The following is a 23,627-nucleotide window of genomic DNA, read 5'->3' on the forward strand; positions in this document are numbered from 1 at the left end:
CACTGCTGATACCCAGGCAAACAGGGTCTGGAGTGGACCTCAAGCAATCTCCAACAGACCTGCAGCTGAGGGTCCTGACTGTTAGAAGGAAAACTAACAAACAGAAAGGACACCCACACCAAAATCCCATCAGTACGTCACCATCATCAAAGACCAAAGGCAGATAAAACCACAAAGATGGGGAAAAAGCAGGGCAGAAAAGCTGGAAATTCAAAAATTAAGAGCGCATCTCCCCCTCAAAAGGAACGCAGCTCATGGCCAGCAATGGATCAAAGTTGGACGGAGAATGACTTTGACGAGTTGAGAGAAGAAGGCTTCAGTCCATCAAACTTCTCAGAGCTACAGGAGGAATTACGTACCCAGCGCAAAGAAACTAAAAATCTTGAAAAAAGAATGGAAGAATGGATAACTAGAATAATCAATGCAGAGAAGGCTATAAACGAACTGACAGAGATAAAACCCATGACACGAGAAATACGTGACAAATGCACAAGCTTCAGTAACCGACTCGATCAACTGGAAGAAAGAGTATCAGCGATTGAGGATCAAATGAATAAAATGAAACGAGAAGAGAAGTCTAAAGAAAAAAGAGGAAAAAGAAATGAACAAAGCCTTCAAGAAGTATGGCATTATGTGAAAAGACCAAATCTACGTCTGATGGGGTGCGTGAAAGTGAGGGAGAAAATGGAACCAAGTTGGAAAACACTCTTCAGGATATCATCCAGGAGAACTTCCCCAACCTAGTAAGGCAGACCAACATTCAAATCCAGGAAATACAGAGAACACCACAAAGATACTCCTCGAGAAGAAAAACTCCAAGACACATAATTGTCAGATTCACTGAAGTTGAAATGAAGGAAAAAATGTTAAAGGCAGCCAGAGAGAAAGGTCGGGTTACCCACAAAGGGAAGCCCCTCAGACTAACAGCAGATCTCTCGGCAGAAACTCTACAAGCCAGAAGAGAGTAGGGGCCAATATTCAACATTCTTAAAGAAAAGAATTTTAAACCCAGAATTTCATATCCAGCCAAACTAAGTATCATCAGTGAAGGAGAAATAAAATCCTTTACAGATAAGCAAATGCTTAGAGATTTTGTCACCACCAGGCCTGCCCTACAAAAGATCCTGAAGGAAGCACTAAACATGGAAAGGAACAACCGGTACGGGTCATTGCAAAAACAAGCCAAAATGTAAAGAACATCGAGGCTAGGAAGAAACTGCATCAACTAACGAGCAAAATAACCAGCTAATATCACAACCACAGGATCAAGTTCACACATAACAATATTAACCTTAAATATAAATGGACTAAATGGCCCAATTAAAAGACACGGACTGGCAAATTGGATAACGAGTCAAGACCCATCAGTTTGGTGTATTCAGGAAACCCATCTCACATGCAGACACACATAGGCTCAAAATAAAGAGAGAGAGGAAGATCTACCAAGCAAATGGAGAACAAAAAAAAGCAGGGGTTGCAATCCTAGTCTCTGATAAAACAGACTTTAAACCATCAAAGATCAAAAGAGACAAAGAAGGCCATTACATAATGGTAAAGGGATCAATTCAACAGGAAGAGATAACTATCCTAAATATATATGAACCCAACAGGAGCACCCAGATTCATAAAGCAAGTCCTTAGAGACTTAGACTCCCATACAATAATAATGGGAGACTTCAACACCCCACTGTCAACATTAGACAGATCAATAAGACAGAAAGTTAACAAGGATATCCAGGAATTGAACTCAACTCTACACTAAGTGGACCTAATAGACATCTACAGAACTCTCCACCCAAAATCAACAGAATATACATTCTTCTCAGCACCACATCCCACTTATTCCAAAATTGACCACATAACTGGAAGTAAAGCACTCCTCAGCAAATGTACAAAAACAGAAATTATAACAAACTGTCTCTCAGACCACAGTGCAATCAAACTAGAACTCAGGACTAGGAAACTCAATCAAAACCCCTCAACTACATGGAAACTGAACAACCTGCTCCTGAATGACTACTGGGTACATAACGAAATGAAGGCAGAAATAAAGATGTTCTTTGAAACCAATGAGAACAAAGATACAACATACCAGAATCTCTGGGACACATTTAAAGCAGTGTGTAGAGGGAAATTTATAGCACTAAATGCCCACAAGAGAAAGCTGGAAAGATCAACAATTGACACTCTAACATCACAACTAAAAGAATTAGAGAAGCAAGAGCAAATACATTCAAGAGCTAGCAGAAGGCAAAAAATAACTAAGATCAGAGCAGAACTGAAGGAGATAGAGACACAAAAAACCCTCCAAAAAATCAATGAATCCAGGAGCTGGTTTTTTGAAAAGATCAACAAAATTGATAGACCGCTAGCAAGACTAATAAAGAAGAAAAGAGAGAAGAATCAAATAGACGCAATAAAAAATGATAATGGGGATATCACCACCGACCCCACAGAAATACAAACTACCATCAGAGAATACTATAAACACCCCTACGCAAATAAACTAGAAAATCTAGAAGAAATGGATAATTTCTTGGACACTTACACCCTCCCAAGACTAAACCAGGAGGAAGCTGAATCCCTGAATAGACCAATAGCAGGCTCTGAAATTGCGGCAATAATTAATAGCCTCCCAACCAAAAAAAGTCCAGGACCAGATGGATTCACAGCTGAATTCTACCAGAAGTACAAGGAGGAGCTGGTACCATTCCTTCTGAAACTATTCCAATGAATAGAAAAAGAGGGAATCTTCCCTAACTCATTTTATGAGGTGAACATCATCCTGATACCAAAGCCTGGCAGAGACACAACAAAAAAAGAGAATTTTAGACCAATATCCCAGATGAACATCGATGCAAAAATCCTCAATAAAATACTGGCAAACCAGATCCAGCAGCACATCAAAAAGCTTATCCACCATGATCAAGTGGGCTTCATCCCTGGGATGCAAGGCTGGTTCAACATTCGCAAATCAATAAATGTAATCCAGCATATAAACAGAACCAAAGACAAAAACCACATGATTATCTCAATAGATGAAGAAAAGGCCTTCCACAAAATTCAACAGCACTTCATGCTAAAAACGCTCAATAAATTCGGTATTTATGGAACGTATCTCAAAATAATAAGAGCTATTTATGACAAACCCACAGCCAATATCATACTGAATGGGCAAAAGCTGGAAACATTCCCTTTGAAAACTGGCACAAGACAGGGATGCCCTCTCTCACCACTCCTATTCAACATAGTGTTGAAAGTTCTGGCTAGGGCAATCAGGCAAGAGAAAGAAATAAAGGTACTCAGTTAGGAAAAGAAGAAGTCAAATTGTCCCTGTTTGCAGATGACATGATTGTATATTTAGAAAACCCCATCATCTCAGCCCAAAATCTCCTTAAGTTGATAAGCAACTTCAGCAAAGTCTCAGGATACAAAATTAACATGCAAAAATGACAGGCATTCTTATACAACAGTAACAGACAAACAGAGAGCCAAATCAGGAATGAACTTCCATTCACAATTGCTTCAAAGAGAATAAAATACCTAGGAATCCAACTTACAAGGCATGTAAAGGACCTCTTCAAGGAGAACTACAAACCAATGCTCAGTGAAATCAAAGAGGATACAAACAAATGGAAGAACATACCATGCTCATGGATAGGAAGAATCAATATCGTGAAAATGGCCACACTGCCCAAAGTAATTAATAGATTCAATGCCATCCCCATCAAGCCTCCAATGACTTTCTTCACAGAATTGGGAAAAACTGCTTTAAAGTCCATATGGAACCAAAAAGGAGCCTGCATTGCCAAGACAATCCTAAGTCAAAAGAACAAAGCTGGAGGCATCACACTACCTGACTTCAAACTATACTATAAGGCTACAGTAGCCAAAATAGCATGGTACCGGTACCAAAACAGAGATATAGACCAATGGAACAGAACAGAGTCCTCAGAAATAATACCACACATCTATAGTTATCTGATCTTTAACAAACCTGAGAAAAACAAGAAATGGGGAAAGGATTCCCTATTTAATAAATAGTGCTGGGAAAATTGGCTAGCCATAAGTAGAAAGCTGAAACTGGATCCTTTCCTTACTCCTTATATGAAAATTAATTCGAGATGGATTAGAGACTTAAATGTTAGACCTAATACCATAAAAACCCTAGAAGAAAACCTAGGTAGTACCATTCAGGACATAGGCATGGGCAAGGACTTCATGTCTAAAACACCAAAAGCAACGGCAACAAAAGCCAAAATTGACAAATGGGATGTAATTAAACTAAAGAGTTTCTGCACAGCAAAAGAAACTACCATCAGAGTGAACAGGCAACCTACAGAATGGGAGAACATTTTTGCAATCTACTCATCTGACAAAGGGCTAATATCCAGAACCTACAAAGAACTCAAACAAATTTACAAGAAAAAAACAAACAACCCCATCAAAAAGTGGGCAAAAGAGATGAACAGACATTTCTCAAAAGAAGACATGCATACAGCCAACAGACACATGAAAAAATGCTCATCATCACTGGCCATCAGAGAAATGCAAATCAAAACCACAATGAGATACCATCTCACACCAGTTAGAATGGCAATCATTAAAAAGTCAGGAAACAACAGGTGCTGGAGAGGATGTGGAGGAATAGGAACACTGTTACACTGTTGGTGGGACTGTAAACTAGTTCAACCATTGTGGAAAACAGTATGGCAATTCCTCAAGGATCTAGAAGTAGAAATACCATATGACCCAGCCATCCCATTACTGGGTATATGCCCAAAGGATTATAAATCATGCTGCTATAAAGACACATGCACACGTATGTTTATTGTGGCACTATTCACAATAGCAAAGACTTGGAATCAACCCAAATGTCCATCAGTGACAGACTGGATTAAGAAAGTGTGGCACATATACACCATGGAATACTATGCAGCCATAAAAAGGGATGAGTTTGTGTCCTTTGTAGGGACATGGATGCAGCTGGAAACCATCATTCTCAGCAAACTATCACAAGAACCGAAAACCAAACACCGCATGTTCTCACTCATAGGTGGGAACTGAACAATGAGATCACTTTGACTTGGGAAGGGGAACATCACACACCGGGGCCTATTATGGGGAGGGGCGTGGGGGGAGGGACGGCATTGGGAGTTATACCTGATGTAAATGACTAGTTGATTGGTGCTGATGAGTTGATGGGTGCAGCACACCAACATGGCACAAGTATACATATGTAACAAACTTGCACATTGTGCACATGTACCCTAGAACTTAAAGTATAATAATAAAAAAAAATAAATAAAATAAAATTTTTTAAAAAGTGAATTAAAACAAAACAAAAAATTTTGAGAGAAAGAGTCTTGCTTTATTGCCCAGGCTGGAGTGCAGTGGCTACTCCCAGGTGCAATCATAGGACACCACAGCCTCTAACTTCTGGGCTCAAGTGATCCTCCTGCCTCAGCCTCCTGAGTAGCTGGGACTACAGGCATGTGCCATCAAGCTCAACTAAGTTGAACCTACTTAAAAAAACACTCTTTAAAAACTGGCTTATAACAATTAATGCTACGTTAAATATAAATTTATCACTATTGACCTAGAGTGTCCAATAATCTTCTAAAAAGGATTATTTTAAAATATAACTCTAAATAGTATTCAGCTTTGACAATCTACAGAGAAAATATAACACAGTCTATTTGAGGTTAAGTAAACAAGTGCTACATTGTATGCAACTAATTATTTGTGTAAACACAGGTGATCTGAATTCACATTAAACTGTAAAATTACAAGATACAGCATGATTGGTCTATGACAACTGAAATCTTTTTCTTTTTAAAAATATTGCATCATAAGCAAAGAAGTTCTGAGTGAGAATCTGAATGAAAATTACATTTGATCAGTTCAACAAACTCTTCCAGTTTAACAGTAAAATAGTTCTTCAGTGTTTAAAAACATTACATCTGCAACTGATTTCATGCCATCGGCCAAAAGATACATTTGTGCTGCCACCATTACATTTTCAGAAGAGTTTAAATTACACAACTTGAGAGAGCTTCAAAGCAATTCTTAATCTAACCACCCTGATCTTGATGGCCAAGTTAAAAATAATTTAGGATACTTAAGAGAAGAGAAACCCTTCAACAAAAAGGATAACAATTGCTTTTAAATCACATTACTTTAAATTTCCTTTCATAAATCAAATGTACCAACCTGGGGATTAGAGCATTTTATCTCTAGTGACTCTAGGTCAACATGGAGACAGACAACAAATGAATGTCGTGTATCAGGTCCCGTAGCAAGTAATTTTTGAGACGTGACAGCTAGAGTGGAGGTGCAACCCATAGGTTCCACTAGGCAAAGTGTCACTTGTTTTCCAAGAAGGGTATATATGCTGAAATGATGTAAGCTGATCGTCCAAGGAAAAGCATCACCTGATATAGGGGACAAAAGGGAATAAGGAAGCACACAAACAAAAACACAATTAATTTTCACTTGACAGTAAAATGTAAAACATTTAACATTTATGACTAATACTCCATCATACAAAGTGAAAATAGTTTTCCTGAGACCAAAGTGCTAAACAATATACAAGCTACTTAAAATTCTTTCAGTAATTATATACACTACGAACCATACATTAATATAAATTAAATATATGGGATAAAATTAAAAATAAAAGTTCTAACAACTTCTTCCCTTACCCTAGTTTGTTGTATCGTGAAACTGTTGGGGACGAATGCGCCATACCTTGGAGGCCAGAGAAAACAGATCAAATTACGTAAATGGAAGGTTTTATCTACGGTACTGAAAATGACCATAGATCTTGCCATGGAATGAGAAAGGAAGAGAATAAACAATCTAATATGGTCTGTTGGATCACCTGCATCAGAATCATGTGGGATGCTGGTTTAAAATAGAGGTTCCTAGGACTTTAGACTTTCTTAATCAAAACCTCTGATGGTACGAACCAGCATGAATTTTGATATGTTCCCTAGATTATTCTTACATTTGAGCTATTTTTAATTAAAATGCACTTGATAAAAAAATTGGCATTCATAAACTTCAGGATTAAAAGCAAAATTCCCTTTCTATACTTTGAGCTTTTACTAACTTATCTCAGGTAAGATTAATTTATTAATATAAACTTTTGAGATAAAGCCATTTATTTCTTATAAATATAGGAAAGTAATTTTGAACTTTTAAAAGTCCATTTAGCATTAGAATATTTTTAAACATTTATTATGGTGATATCAATTTGATATCATTTGTATTTTGGACTTTACAATTCTACTAGTGTTTGTCAGTACAGAGAGTATAACACGAACATCATTTTTAGTAATTCAATTAAGTTAGAACAAATTGAGGACATTTATTTTCTAATTAGAGAGGTAATAGACACCATACTGCAGATAATTTTGGAAATTATGTAAGAAGAAAATATCAAAACCATTCATAATTTACCTTCTATCTTGCCACTCCCAATAATAAATATTATTAACACTTAATTATATTTCCTTCATATATATTTTTCCCCCTATGGGGGATGGATGTGCCCAGGCAGAGATTAGATCAGAGATCACACTGCACTTGTAGTCTTACCTTGTTTTTTCACTGAAGAAAAAATACCAAGTGAATTACTAGGTAGATGATACTATAAATATTTTAGAGGAATCTAAATATATATTCAATACTCAGTAGGTACCAGAAGATACATTCTTATAAGTCTGAATATTAAAAATGTCTTGACCAAATATAGTTAATAAAATTGTCATAAAATTAGAAACTTTGAAATTGAGACTTGCATAATAAAATAAACCTAGCAACATAGTTCACAATAACTTGTCTGGAAACAATGATAACTGCATAATATGTGGTCAGCACTATGGTACTTTGCCTGTCTTAAGATTTAAAATATTTTTCCCCCTAGGAAGAACGACAAACTAAATCATCTGTAACTAATTCTAAAATTATTTTAAAACCTACATCAAATTCCATGCTATTTAAAAATAAAGGCTCTGCCAAATTTGTCTTAAAATATTTTGGAATGATTTCAGATTACATATTTTAAAGCTGGTAGTGAGCTATATATATTTTTTCAAACCTTATTTTATCCAAGAAATGCTAAATGGTGGTTATGTTGGATGTAAGAGCACGAAATTTAAATTTGTTAAATTTTTAAAAATCTCAAATAACACTGGTACTATCACAGTTATATTTCTGCTGCTTCTTTGGAATCAGATTAAGAAATTGAAATTGGGCATATCATACTCTAACTCCTAAAAAAAAAAAATACACATTTTAAGGTACTACTTAATGTCCATTTATTTAGCATACAGATTGTTTTAAAAAGCACACTATACCTAGAAGATGAGATGTTAACATACAATGATAAAAATTCCACAATTTCCCACTATGAGAAAAATTCACAAAACACATTAATTGCACAAGTACTCCTTTCATACACACACACCACAATAAAAATACCTTATCGACTTATAATACTGGCAAAATAATGTTCTGGGTACTCCATAAAATATGTTCAGACATCCATGACTGGCCAGAACCACATACTATTCTGAGAACTTCACGTAGTTTTCTATCAATCTGGGCTGACCTTCGAGATTAAGATTTTTATTGTACTTGGAAAGTTGTAATGCTATAATCTAAGTCTTTTGTTTCAGAGAAAATATTGCTGGCAGAATTTAAACATTTTCAAACAAAATGTCTAAAGAATAATAAAAAAAGAACAAAGCAGGAACATTGAGAATCCCATTTGTATGTGAATTTGTTACCCCTCTATATTATCATTAGAGAAAAGAATACAAACAAAACAATTCTCAAGAAAATGATAACCAAACACTGATGTAATTCGGAACAAATAATGTGAAAGAAAGTGAATATGACAGAAAGCTTTGGGACAAATTGAATAAATAAAGAACAATCAGTGAGACTATGCGTTACATGTGTCAACGCCAAGGGGTGGAGCAGGAAGGAGGTCCCCAAAGGAACATATTAACTTACAATTGAGTGAAACTTAAAAAGAAAATTACAGTGGATTTCTTTATATTGTATCACATGTTGCCGATTTTACACCATGCTATAATCAGAAGATTATAGTTTACACGACACAAAAATAATTTTAATAATATAGATATTAAAAAAAAAGTTTTTGTCAATGTTGCGGTTAATGAACAGTGACTATACAAATCCTGATCACAGAAACATAATTTATGATCCCAATCTTTTTTGAGGAATCAATATTCTGGAAAGATAATCAGTCTTTCCCTTTCAAAAAACACTCTACTACAGAAAAAAAGTGTATGTACTTGAGGCCAGTTTGAGTCACCTTACAAATATCCATTTAGCAAATGCAGAAAGAATGTTGGTCAATGTTGGAGACACTTTCCTCAGTTTTCCTTGTTTTCATTACCTTAGTCACTGAATGTTTGTCAAAAGCATCAACAACAAAAAAATGCCTTCCTCTTCTCCCAGTTTTTTCTCTTACAGTCAACAAACCAGTAAGACTCAGGCAGGTTTGTATTTCAAATATGAACTAGTATAACCAGGAACATTCTACCACCTATTGTGAGTGTAACACTTGAGAGAAAGATGTACTACAAATTTAAATAGGCCAAAATTGCTGAGAGTGTTAGCCCAAACTAGTTAGCACTTAACTTATTTAAAGACAGTTAAAGCCGGGAGCAGTGGTTGACACCAGTAATCCCAGCGCTTTGAGAGGTCGAGGTAGGCAGATTACCTGAGGTCAGGAGTTCAAGACCAGCCTGACCAACATGGAGAAAACCTGTCTCTACTAAAAATACAAAAAGACTAGCCAGGTGTGGTGGCGCATGCCTGTAATCCCAGCTACTTAGGAGGCTAAGGCAGGAGAATCTATTGAATATGGGAGGCAGAGGCTCCAGTGAGCCAAGATCATGCCATTGCACTCCAGCCTGAGCAACAAGGGCGAAACTCCATCTTAAAATAAAATAAAATAGACAGTTAAGATAAAGTGTTTGTTAATTCTAAGTGATGTTAATTTAAGTAATAGATACTTCAAAAAAAATCAAGACATTATAAATGATATCTAGCCCATCTTCACAGAAGAGGAAGACAGTTGAAAGGCATAGAAAGAAAGGAAATGAAAATGAGCAACCTACAGTTTTATTTGTGCTGTAACTAAGATTCTACATTTGGAATACTGTTTTGTAGGAAATATGAAATGTATTGCATGTACAAAATATAATAATCATGATAGTAATAAGATAATTGATTTCAAATTTGTGAAAAATCTTTTACATATAGAAATCCATGTTACTAATAAAACTATTATTTACTTCTGAAAGTCATTACTGGTTTAATCATGACTTGTTCATCAACATTTCATTATTCATAAAGAAATACAATCCTCTAAGATTGTCTAAAACATTATTTCAATAGTAAACGATGCAAAACTAGAATAATCACTGCTTTTAAAAGAAGAAGGGACTGAAAAGAATAGCATTGCCCTTCAGACAACAAAGGTATTAGTAGTTACCCTATAGTTTTGCTAAAAATGTGAATATTATAACAATGTGTGACTTAGGGTAAATTGGTATTGAAGACTCCTACTACTCTATAAGACAAGATCCTATCAGTAACATCAGTGCCATGGAATGGATAGCTGTCTTGTGGTCAGCAGAGGCTGGTATAACAAAATACCATAGACTAGTGACTTAAACAATAGACATTCATCTCTAAGAGTTCTGGGAATTCCAGCATCAAGGTGCTGGCAGATTTGGTTCCTGGTAAGAACACTCTCTGAAGCTGGAAAACAATTAGATAACCTTCTTGCTGTGTTCTCACATGACAGAGAGAGAGGAAATTCTGGTATTTCTTCCTTTTCTTCTTAAGGTACTAATCCCACTGGCTCCAATCTCGTGATGTCACAGAAACCTAAATACCTCCTAAATGCCTCACCTCCTAACCATCACATTGGATGTTAAGGGCTCAACATATGAATTTGAGGGAACACAAATATTCAGTCCTTAACATTAGTACAGGTATAGCTAAAATGGGTATCTGGGCATATAAGAAAAGAATAAAGAAGTCAGGCATGTGAAAATCTTACAGATTTGTAAACTATCAGTGAAAGATGATAGCTAAAGTTTAGGAAAGCTGTACATAGGAAGAATACCTGTGTTTGAGAGAAAGGCAGAGGAAAGGGAAAAAGAACCCATGAAGAATGTTCAGAAAGAATGGCCAAGATCCACAGAAAACCAAAAGAGAGTGGTTATCCAGAAGTTAGGAAGGTATTCAAGAAGGAATCAAGCAATGATGTCAAGAATTTTAAAAAGTTCTATTTGATTTGACAGCTAAAAGGTTTTGTCCTGATTGGATAAGGTGAAAAGATATCTTGATATTCTTACATGCCAACATGGGGAAAATAAAGAGTTTATAAGCAAGTTCTCTAAAAATACAGTGCATAGCATATAGTACACAAAAGAAAGAGATGGAGGGAGGGAGGGAGGGAGGGAGGAAGGGAAAGTTAGGAAGTTGAAAGAAAGGAAATTGGAAGGAAGGAAGGAAGGAAGGAAGGAAGGGAGGGAGGGAGGGAGGGAGGGAGGGAGGGAGGGGAATGAATGAGTAAAAATGGCTGGGTCTTAAGCATTGGCGGCAGTATAAGGATTGCTTCTAGTAAGGTAGATTCTTTTGTTGAACAAATATTCTGAGTTAAAATTATGTGACCTCATTCTAGGATCTAGGGACACAGCACTGAGCAATGCACACTCATTGTTTTCATAGAGCTTGCATTCTAGTGGTAGAAAGATAATCAACTATTAATCAACTGATATTTAGTACGTCAATGTTGATAAAAGCTCTGGAGAACAATTAGCAGGGTAATGGGACACCAGTTGATGGTGGTGTCATTTTAAGATACCATACTCTAGTAAGGTCTCTATGAGAAAGTGGAATTCTTCGAAGAGTGAACTGTGGAACTATTTGGAAGAGAAATATTCTCTGATAATTGCAAAGGCTCTTTATTAGGAATTCGATGGGTCTGGGTGAGAAACTGTCAATGCTTTCACTCGCTTCCACTGAAGTAATATGAAGGTTGCCTGTTGAGTAGGGAAAACAATTAGATAATCTTAAAGAAATTGGTAAAAAAAAAAAAATTGTCATAGCTACTATAAGGAATGGAAAGACATTAAATAAGTTAGAAAAGCTTGCAAAATCATTAATGAAAGTCAGAAGTAATTTTTCCTAAATATCGTCAGGAACGTAAGAAGAAAACCTCAGATGTCACAGAGTTGGAAAGATCCAAAGCTGGACTTCATTTCATGAAAATGAAAATCTGAGAGAGTATGTAATTATACATTTGTGCTATTCATTGCACAAACTCTGCCTACCACACCCACAGTTGTCTTCAGTATAAAGCAGTCACCAGTAATTCTTTCTGCATAGGTCACAATGCATTGCATTTCCTTACTTGTAATGGGGCCAATCTAAGGAGACAGTGAAATGCAATCATTTCCAGGCTAAATATTTAAAAAAAAAAAAAACAAAACCAACTAGTAATATATGAAGTAGCTTGAGAAAAGAAGAGAATTTGGGTTAGACTTGCAGTTATGGCCAAATAAGCAGTTTTTAAAAAATCATCTTTCCAAAAATAAACTGCAAAGCTAGATATAGTTGATACAACATTTAACAAAAAACACAACCATTTCAGCACTTTGGGATTAAAATAATGAGAAAAGCATTTATGCTTGAAGAACTGTTGAACTTTGGATAAGAAAAGTGAGAATCTGTGATGTTCTTGCATGAGGCCATTTCTATCTCTACCACAGAGGAGGTTCTACAAGGCAAGCTATGAGGACTGGTGGCATTGCTGCCATGATCAAAGAGAGGTCACTTGATTTGAAGTGGTGAACAATGTCCACACTCAGCAATACTATCAGTGGAAACTGGTAACACTACCAAGGAAGGAAAAAAAAAACTGTCAACCAATAATTTTATATCCAGTAAAACTATCCTTCAAAACTAAAAGTGAAACAAAGATATTTTCTCATAAACAAGCACTCAGATTATTTAATGGTGTCAGATCTTCCTTACCAGAAACACCTTGTCCTTCAATCTTTCAGGTGTTAACTCCAATGTACAGAAAGAAACGAAAAGCACTGGATATAACAAATATTTGGGTTATATGAAGACTCTACAGATACAGTATTCGTCATTTCTCCTCTTAAGTACTTGAAAATGCTACTGAATATATACAACATTTATAACACTGTAATATTGGGTTATATTACATGTAGATATAATATATGTGTCAATACAGGGGGATAAAGATTAGATATAAATTAGCACAAATTTTCCATAATTCACCAGAATTAATTTAGGAGTTTAACTGAGGTAGAATGTAAATTCAAGTCATAATACAGTTCCCAGAGCCACCATTAAAAATATACATAGTAAAAAAATGAATAGAGAAAATGAAATGGTACACTAAAATACAGATACAAAGCACATAAAGTAGTAAAAGGGGAACAGAGTAACAAAAAAGGCAGGAAAAACAGACAACGAATAGCAAATTACCAAGTGAGTTCAAATATATTATTATTACACTAAATGAAAATGTTAAAAGCCGCATTTAAAAATCAGAGATTGTCAGACTGCGTTAAATAGCAAGATTAACAAAATACTGTTTAAACTAGAAACACTTTCATTCAAAACCAAAACTAAGTTAAAGTAAGAAGATGGAAAGAGGTATACTATTAAACCACAACCATAAGAAAGTTGAAGTAGCTATAATTAATAACAGATAGAAACTAATTTAAGACAAGAAGTATTACAGAGACAGGTATTTCATAATAATAAACGGGGCCAACTTTTAGTAAAACCTAACAATTATAGGTACATACACATCTAACAACAGAATCTCAAAATACATTATGTGCTACATAACAATGTTTCACTTAGTGACAGACTGCATATACAATGGTGGTCCCATATGATTCTAATACCATACTTCTATTGTACCTTTTCTATGTTTAGATACATTTGAGATAAAAAAAAATACTTGCCATTATTAACAATTAATACTTATCAAAACTTACAATTGTCTACAGTATTCAGTACAGTTCCATTCTGTACAGGTTTGCAGCCTAAGAGCAATATGTTTTACCATAGATGGGCTATAGCCTAAATGTAGAGTAGGCTATGTTATCTAGGTTTGTATACGCATATGCTATGTTTGCACAACAACGAAATTGCATAATGATGCATTTCTCAGAACATATTGACTCATGACTGTACATGAATCAAAAACTGACAGAATTTAAATGATAAAATAGACAACTAAAAAATAACACTTGAAGATTTAAATATCCCACTCTCCATAATTGATAGAATAATTAGAAACTCAATTAAGGTGACAGAAGAAATGAACAGGTTTATCAACCAACTCAACGTAACTGGCATATATATTAATAAAATGCTGCAGCTAAGAACTGCAGAATACACATTCAAGTGCCTATGCAACAATCTCCCAAACAGACCATATGCTAGACCTTAAAACAAGTCTTAATAAATGTAAAAGAATGAACATCATATAAAGTATATCATCTGACCACAATGGAATTAGATTAGAAATCAGCAACAAAAAGAAATCTGTGAAATTGTGAAATATTTGGAAGTTAAACAACACATTTCTAAATAACCCAGGGGCCAAAGAAGAAATCGTAAGGAAAATAACAAAATACTTTAAAGAAAATAAAAAAGGCGAGAGGCTGAGGCAGGAGAATGGCATAAACCCGGCAGGCGGAGTTTGCAGTGAGCTGAGATTTGGCCACTGCACTCCAGCCTGGGCGACAGAGCGAGACTCTGTCTAAGAAAAAAAAAATAATAAGAAAATAAAAAATGTAAATATATCACAATTTCTGGGATGCAGCTTAAGTAGTGATTAAAGAGATATTTATAGCATTAAATGCCCACATCATATGGGAATAAATTTCTCAAATCAATAATCAAAGCTTTAGCCTTAAGATGAGAAATAATAAAACTAAAAACAATGCTATTAAAACAGAAAATAATAAAGATTAGAGCTGAAACCAATGAAATGAAAAGGAAAAATGATAGGAAAAAAATCAATGAAATTAAGTTATTTCTAATGGATTATCAAACTGACAATCTTTTAGCTTAACTAATGCAGAAAAAAGGCATAAGTCACAATTACCAGAATGAGGAATGAAAGAATATCATTATTAACTCTTCAAAAGTAAAAGAGATTAAAAGGGAATGTTAAGAACAGCTTTATGCCAACAAATTAGATAACTCAAGATGAATATATAACTTTCTAGAAAGATACAAATTACCGGTTGGGCACAGTGGCTCATGCCTGTAATCTCAGCACTTCAGGAGGCCAAAGTGGGCAAATCACCTGAAGTCAGGAGTTTGAGACTAGCCTGGCCAATAGGTGAAACCCCAACTCTACTAAAAATAATTAGCTGGGCATGTTGGTGAGTGCCTGTATTCCCGGCTACTCAGGAGGCTGACGCAGGAGAATGGCTTGAACCCAGGAGGCAGAGACTGCAGTGAGCTGAGATCACGCCACTGCACTCCAGCCTGGGCGACAGAGCAAGAGTCCGTCTCAAAAGAAAAAAAAAAAAAGAAAGATACAACTTACCATAACTGACTAAAGAAGGAAGAAAATCTGTATAGACCTATAACAAAGAAATTAAATTATTAATTTAAAAACTTTTCATCGAAAAAAGTTCTACCAGTTCCACATGGCTTCACTGGTAAACTGTATCAAACATTTAGGGAAAGAATGTCAATCCCTCATACATGCTTCCAAAAGTAGGACAGAATGAAAGACTTCCAAACTCATTCTTTGAGGCTAGCATTAAGTTGACATGAAAAGCAGACGAAATCACTACAAGAAATTTACAGACTAAAACCCCTTAATAAACATGGATACAGAAATCCTTTAAAAATATAGCAAATCATATCCAGCACCATATAAAGAGGATAACACCCTATGACCAAATGAGATATAGTTGAGAAATACTAGGTTCACATGATTGATTGTTAATTATATATAAAAATTAATTACATAGAATTGGTTAATGTAATACACAATAGTAACAGCAAAAAGTATAGAAACCACATGATATCAACAAATTCAAAAAAATTTTGATAAAATCAACAAGCAATTCATGATTTTTTAAAAGGTTTCAATAAAATGGCTGGTGTGATGGCTCACACCTATAATCCCAGCACTTTGGGAGGCCAAGGTGGGAAGATCACTTGAGGTCAGGAGTTCAAAATAAACCTGGTCAAGATGCCGAAACTCCGTCTCTACTAAAAATACAAAAATTAGCTGGGCATGATGGTGCACGCGAATCACCTGAACCCAGGAGGCAGAGGTTGCTGTGAGCCAAGATTGTGCCACTGCACTCCAGTCTAGGAGACAGGGTGAGACTCTGTCTCAAAAAAAGAAATAAATAAAAGGTCTCAATTAAACTAGGAATAAAAGGGATCATTCTCAAAATGATGATGGGCATCTCTGAAAAACTCACAGCTACAATCATTCTTAATGGTGAAAGACTGAATGCTTTCCCTCTAGGATTGGGAATAAAGCAAGGATGTCTGCTCTCACTATTTCTATGCAAAATTACACAAGACATTATGAAGAAAAAAGTAAAACTGTCTTTATTCACATATGGCATGATTTAATATATTGAAAATCCCAGAGAACAAAAAGTAAAGACAACTAGAACTAGTAAACCATAGTTCAGCAAGGTCTCAGGATAGAAGAAAAATACAAAAAATTCAACTGTATTTTTATATACCAGGAATAAAGAACACAAAAAGAAAAATAAGAAAATAATTCCATCACAATAGCATCAAATAAGTAAAATACATAGGAATAAATTTAACATAAGAAGTATAAGACTAGTATACTGAAATCTGCAAAACATTTCTGAAGATCTAAATAAACATTCTGTGTTCACAGATCCAAAGACTCAATAATGTCAAGATGGCAAATTTTCCCACTTGATCTACAAATTAAAATCAATTCCTACCAAAATTCTAGCAGTCTCTTTTTATAGAAATTGATAAACAGATGTCAAAATTTTTATAAAACATGAAAAACACAGACAAAATAATTTCAAAACAGAAGAAGAAAGTTGGATGACTTATATCAGCGGCCCCCACCTTTTTGACACCAGGGATTGGTTTTGTGGAGAAAATTTTTCCATGTTCTGGGGTTAGGGGGTGGTTTGGGGATGAAACTGTTCCACCTCAGATCATCAGGCATTAGTTAGATTCTCATAAGGAGCACGCAACCTAGATCCCTCGTATGCACGGTTCACACTCCTATGAGAATCTAATGCTGTCACTGATCTCACAGGAGGCAGAACTTAGGTGGTAATGCCTACTCACCCACCACTCACCAGTCCATGTCCCATGGGTTGGGGACCTCTGACTTACATGACCTAATTTCCAAACTTACTTTGACATTTCAGTAATCAAGACTATAATACAGACACCAGGACAAGCATTTATATCAATGGATCAGAAGTAAGAGTCCAGGGGGAATAAATTATATTAATGATAAACTGATTTACAACAAAGATGCCAAGACAATTCAGTGGAGAAACGATAGTCTTTTAAACAAATAGTAATGTGACAATTGTAATATCAACATGCAATAAATGAACTTAGACCCTATTTCACATTATAAGCAAAATTATCTTGAAATGTATCATAGATCTAAATGTAAGAGCTAAGACAATGATACCAAAAGCACAATTCATAAAAGAAAGAAAAATTGACAAAATAGATTTCAACGAATTTTAAATGTTTATGCTTCAAAAGTAACTATTAAGAAAATGAGCCGGGCGCGGTGGCTCAAGCCTGTAATCCCAGCACTTTGGGAGGCCGAGACGGGCGGATCACGAGGTCAAGAGATCGAGACCATCCTGGCTAACACTGTGAAACCCCGTCTCTACTAAAAAATATACAAAAAACTAGCCGGGCGAGGTGGCGGGCGCCTGTAGTCCCAGCTACTCCGGAGGCTGAGGCAGGAGAATGGCTGTAAACCCGGGAGGCGGAGCTTGCAGTGAGCTGAGATCCGGCCACTGCGCTCCAGCCTGGGCCGCGACAGAGCGAGACTCCGTCTCGAAAAAAAAAAAAGAAAAGAAAAGAAAATGAAAAGATTAGATTCTTATAACCAGATTCTCATCACGCTGGGCGTGATGGCTCATGCCTGTAATTCCAGCACTTTGGGAGGCCGAGGCGGGCAGATCTCTTGAAGCCAGGAGTTTGAAACCAGACAGATCAGCATGGTGAAACCCCATCTCTACTAAAAATACAAAATTTAGCCATGCATGGTGGCTCATGCCTATAATTCCAGCTATTTGAAAGGCTGAGGCAGGAGAATCGCTTGAACCCAGGAGGCGGAGGCTGAAGTGAGCCAAGATTGTGCCACTGCATTCCAGCTGAGGCAACAGAGTGAGACTCCATCTCAAAAAATAAAAAAAAGAAAGGAAAAGCCACAGCCACACAGCCACACAGCCAGGAAGAAAACACTAGCAAAGCATATATCAGAAAAAAAGACAGTTGGAATATATTAAAAAAAAACCTCTTAGAACTCAAAAATAAGACGAAAACTTTAAAATGGGAAAATGATTTGAATAGACATTTCATTAAAGAAGGTATATAAATTATTACATACATGAAAAACATGAAACATTATAAGTCATTACAAAATGCAAATTGACACCACAATAAGATATCACTATATGTATCTCCATCAGAATGGCTAAAATACCAAGTGTTGGTAAGGATATGTAGAAAGTAAAACCCTAACAAATCGAGCATAAGAATGTAAAACGGTGTAAACACTTAGAAAGTGATTTGGGAGTTTCTTTAACTGTTCAACATAAATTTACCATTCAACCCAATAATTCCACTGTAAAGACTCTATCAATGATCAGTTACATTTGTCCATACAAACACATGTACCCAAATGTACGTAACAGCGTTATTCACTATAGGCAAAAAGTAGAATATATATCAACTGGTGAGTTGATAAATAAAATGTAGCATTATCACACAACGGAATGCTCCTCAGCAATAAAAAGGAACAAACTATGATACATGTTACGTCATGGAAGAATACCAAAATGTTACACTAAGTGAAAGAAGCCAGATGCAAAAGACTATCTATTGTATGATTCCAGTGTATTAAAATGTCCAGGAAAGGCAAATTTATACGGACAGAAAGAAGATCAGGGTTGCCTAGGGCTGTAGGTAGGAGCAGGGATCAACTACAAAGGACACAAGAAAACTTTTGGGATGATGGAAATGTTCTAAAACTGTATTATGGTCATGGTTATACATCTTAATAAATTTAATAAAAATAACAGAATTGTATACTTACAAGTGTTAATGTTACATTATATAAATTATACTTCAGTAAGAGCTGGCTGTTTAAAAGTATGTGAAACCACCCTCCACCCTCCCTCTCCTCCTCCTGCTCCAGCCGTGTGAAGTGCTGGCTATTGCTTGTCTTCTGCCATAATTGTAAGTTTCCTGAGGCCTCCCCAGAAGCAAAGCAGATGCCACCATGCTTCCTGTACAGCCAGCAGAACTGTGAGCCAATTAAACCTCTTTTCTTTATAAATTACACAGTCTCAGGTATTTCTTTATAGCAATGCAAGAACAAACTAGTACAAGACCTAATGTAAAACACGAAACTATACAACTCCTAGAAGATAACAGGAGGAAATCTAGATAACCTTGACTTTTTGATGACTTTTTACATGTAACACCAAATGCTTGATCCATTAAAGAAAGAACTGATAATCTGGACTTTACTAAAATTAAAAATTTCTGCAAACAAAAACACTCAAGAGAACAAAAAGAAAAGCAAATTTGGGAGAAAATATTTGCCAAAACATCTGATAGGGGACTGTTACCCAAAATATACAAAGAACTCTTAAAACTCAACAATAAGCAAAGCCTATTTTTAAAAATGGGCCAAAGACCTTAACAGACCCATCAATCAAAGATATATAGATGGCAAATAAGCATATGAAAAAATGCTTCACAGAACATGTCATCAGGAAACTAAATTTAAACAGCATTTAGATACCACTACATACCTATCAGAATGGCCAAAATTCAGAACACCAAATGCTAGTGAGTATGTGCAACAACAGGGATTCCCACTCATTGTTGGTGGGAATGCAAAACGAAGACAGTTTGGTGGTATACTACCAAACTAAACATTTTTACCATACGATCTGGCAATCATGTATGTACCTTAGTATTTGTCGAAAGAAGCTGGAAACATAGGTTCACACAAAAACCTGCAGATGGAGGAATATAGCAACTTTATTTAAAATTGCCAACACTTGGAAGCAACCAAGATGTCTATTCACACATGAATGGATAAACTGTAGTACATTCAGACAATTAAATATTAGCACAACAGAAATGAGCTATCGGCCAGGTGCCACTGCTCACACCTGTAATCCCAGTGTTTTAGGAGGCCAAGATGGAGGACCACCTGAGACCAGGAGTTAGAGATCACCCTATGCAACACAGCAAGACCCTGTCTCTACAAAAATTTAAAAACAAAAAAATTTAGCCAGGTGAGGTAGCAAATAGTCCTCCTCAGGATAATTACTTGAGTACAGGAGTTGAGGCTGCAGTGAGCTATGATCGTACCACTGCACTCTAGCCTGGGTGACAGAGTGAGACCCTGTCTCAAAAAATTAAAATCTATCTAGCCATGGAAATACATGGAAGAAGCAAAAATGTAAATTACTATGTCAAAGAATCCTATACGAAAAAGTTATATACTGTTTGATGCCAATTATATGACATTCTTAAAAAGACAAAGCTATGGAGACAGGGAAAATATCATTGTAGGGGCTAAGAAATGAGTATGTTGAGCACAGGTGGTTTTGGGGGCAGTAAAAATATTATGCATGATACTATAATGACAGATACATGTCATTATATATTTCTCCAAGTCCATAGAATGTACAACACCCAGAGTGAGTCCTCTAGTAAACTACAGATTTTGGGTGACAATTATGTATCCCTGTAGGTTCATCAGTACTGAATTGGAGAGGTTGTGCAGGTTTAGGAGCAGGGGATATATGAGTTATTTCTGTCCCCTCCTCTCAATTTTGCTATGAACCTCAAACTGCTTTAAAAAAATAAAGTCTAAAAATGTGATCAGGAAAAATATGACAGCATGTTAGGTCTGCCATATTGGTTTGGTATTTAAAATAAGTGTGGTGGGGAGAGGGAGGAGATTGGGAAATGCAAAACTGATAAGCAAGGAATAAATAGGGTGATGTTCCTTTTCAGCCTTTAAAAGCTATAGAACCCATAACAAAATAAATGACAAAGAAGGCTGAATGTGAGCTACTTACAGAAGAATAATGTCTACAGCAATTATATTAAGTATATTTAGGTAGTACAACAGCTTAATTTTACTACTAATACATACATGATTGTTCCCAAGAAATTCATTTAAAAAATCATCATCAAAAACAAATTAGAAGTTAGTTTCTGAGCTTCCTTTTCTCCCGAAGGAATCCTATTTGCATACACAGTTTGAGGATTAAAGTCAAACACACTAAGTGAAATTGGAAAGAAAATAATTTTAACAGTACATCATCATCTTTCAGAACAAGTGGAAATTATGATTATAAAACTATGACTTAAAAAACCTAGAATGGAACAATACATATAAACCACTAAGGTGAACAAGAATTACATGAAAAAGCAGCCCCTGTGTTTTTCATAAATGCTAAATAATTTTCACAACAGTTTCTATTAAAACTCACTAAATCCAACAACAGCAAAGTTTTAATTTATAAATGATCTCAATATTCCATTTCTGTCAAAATATTTTACAAAAGTCACAGGCAATTCATTCAAAGAAGAAAAAACAAACCTCTTTAAACATAGTGTAGAAATCCATCTGCTCAGAGGTGTTGGCTGGATGTAGCAAATTACATCTGCAAGGCTCACTGCAAGTGCTCCCTAATGAAACTCAAGATGTTGATTTTGACCCAAACACCCTACACAGATTGGAGCTGGCTATATTAGAGATCATCTCTCCCTTTCCACAGCAATTGAAATCAGATGACACATTTCAGCAAACAGTTCATCATTCTGAACTTTAGAAGTCCAAGTTCAGTAAAGACAGAGCCTCAAATCTATAGAGAATTTTTTGTTCATCCTATTAATCATCTATGTAATGCATCTTTTTCCTTTTTTTCAATTTGCAAAGACCAGGAATTATTTTTCAATTGTTTATGGATCTTAAGATAAGTGAGAAGGTAACTTTTTAATTTCTTAAGTTCTTCCTCCCTTATAGTAACCAAAAACTATCATGAATAACTTGAAAACTTCATGTGGCCCGAGAATGTACAGTGAGCTCCTCTTTTGTGGCATGTGTTGTGCTAAATAATGGGAATACAGCAATGAACAAGACAGGTACGGCTCCTGCTCTTTTCACCCTAGTAGGGGAATGAGATACTGAACAAAAATAGTTAAAATTAGGATAGTTTGTAAAAGTGATGACTGGAGTACAAAGACAGCACAGAGTTGAGGGACTTGATAAATGAAATACCCTGAAGCCTGAAGGAGGAGAAGGAGAAAGATGCCTAGAGGATAGATTGGGAAGGAGGAATTCATGTTTGTAGCATATGCTAAGGCAGTGTGATAGGACAGTGCTGTGCTTATTCCAAGAACACAGAAAGGATACTAGGGCTAGAGTTGGGCAAAGCAAGCAGCAGAGAGAGCAGCAGAAAATACAACTGGAGAGGTGGGCAGGGCCAATTCTTACGGGGTCTTGTTGGTCATGTTAAGGATTTTAAAATATACCCTAAGATTGAAAGGAAGCCATGAAAAGGATTGCATGCAAAAATAACTAAATTACTCTGCATGATAAAAGGAGAGGAATTTCAAATTACTTTGGTCAAGAGATTAAAGAGGAAGAGAAAATGGCCAAATAAGCATTGTGATGTACAAACATGTCTAAGAGACTAACAGCCACTTTAAAGACTGTTTGATACAGGGTAAACCAGTACCACCTCTTCCCTATGGTAGGACATCTTCAGCAAACTCTACTTTATTCTTTTTTATTATTATTTCTTTATTACTTCATTATTTCTTTGTGATTCTATAAGTGAATTAAAAAAAGTGAAGAGTTATAAGCCTATTACAGAGACAGAGTTCCATACAGGGTTCCAGGAACATGGCAGCAGAAGAGACCAAGAAAAGAAAATGTATCTGGGAAACAGCAAAGATTGAAAACCAGGCCATGGAATTTGGAAATCCTACGTAGATGTTGAGAACCATAATGGTTTTTACTGAGCATTTACCAGACACTGTTTAAAGTAATGTATATCTCATTTAATCTTTAAAACCCTTAGGAAAAGATATCAATAGCCAGTAATACATAAGATTCAACCAAGGACTATTTATTGCACTACTCTTCCCAATAGTTTGTAAAATATCAGTGAGCAAGCACCATATCTGTCTTGTTCAAATCTGTATTCTCTATGTGACTGCCACATGGTAGGTGCTCAATATGTATTTGCTGAATGAAT

General features: G+C 35.8%; 1 protein-coding gene across 9 annotated transcripts in view; it reads right to left on the minus strand.

The window, feature by feature from the left end:
• Nucleotides 1–23,627, minus strand: part of LOC105476071 (vacuolar protein sorting 13 homolog B) — an 859,286-nt gene that overhangs the window by 412,403 nt on the left and 423,256 nt on the right. For all 9 annotated transcript variants that reach the window (XR_003016738.2, XM_011731700.3, XM_011731704.3 and 6 more), the window contains one exon: nucleotides 6,214–6,434. Coding sequence is in view for 8 of the 9 variants with exons in the window: in XM_011731700.3 (XP_011730002.2) it covers nucleotides 6,214–6,434 (221 nt within the window). In the remaining variant the exon portion in view is untranslated. The remainder of the gene's footprint in view (nucleotides 1–6,213; nucleotides 6,435–23,627) is intronic.

The sequence above is a fragment of the Macaca nemestrina genome, chromosome 8, assembly GCF_043159975.1.
Source record: "Macaca nemestrina isolate mMacNem1 chromosome 8, mMacNem.hap1, whole genome shotgun sequence".
NCBI lineage: Eukaryota > Metazoa > Chordata > Mammalia > Primates > Cercopithecidae > Macaca > Macaca nemestrina.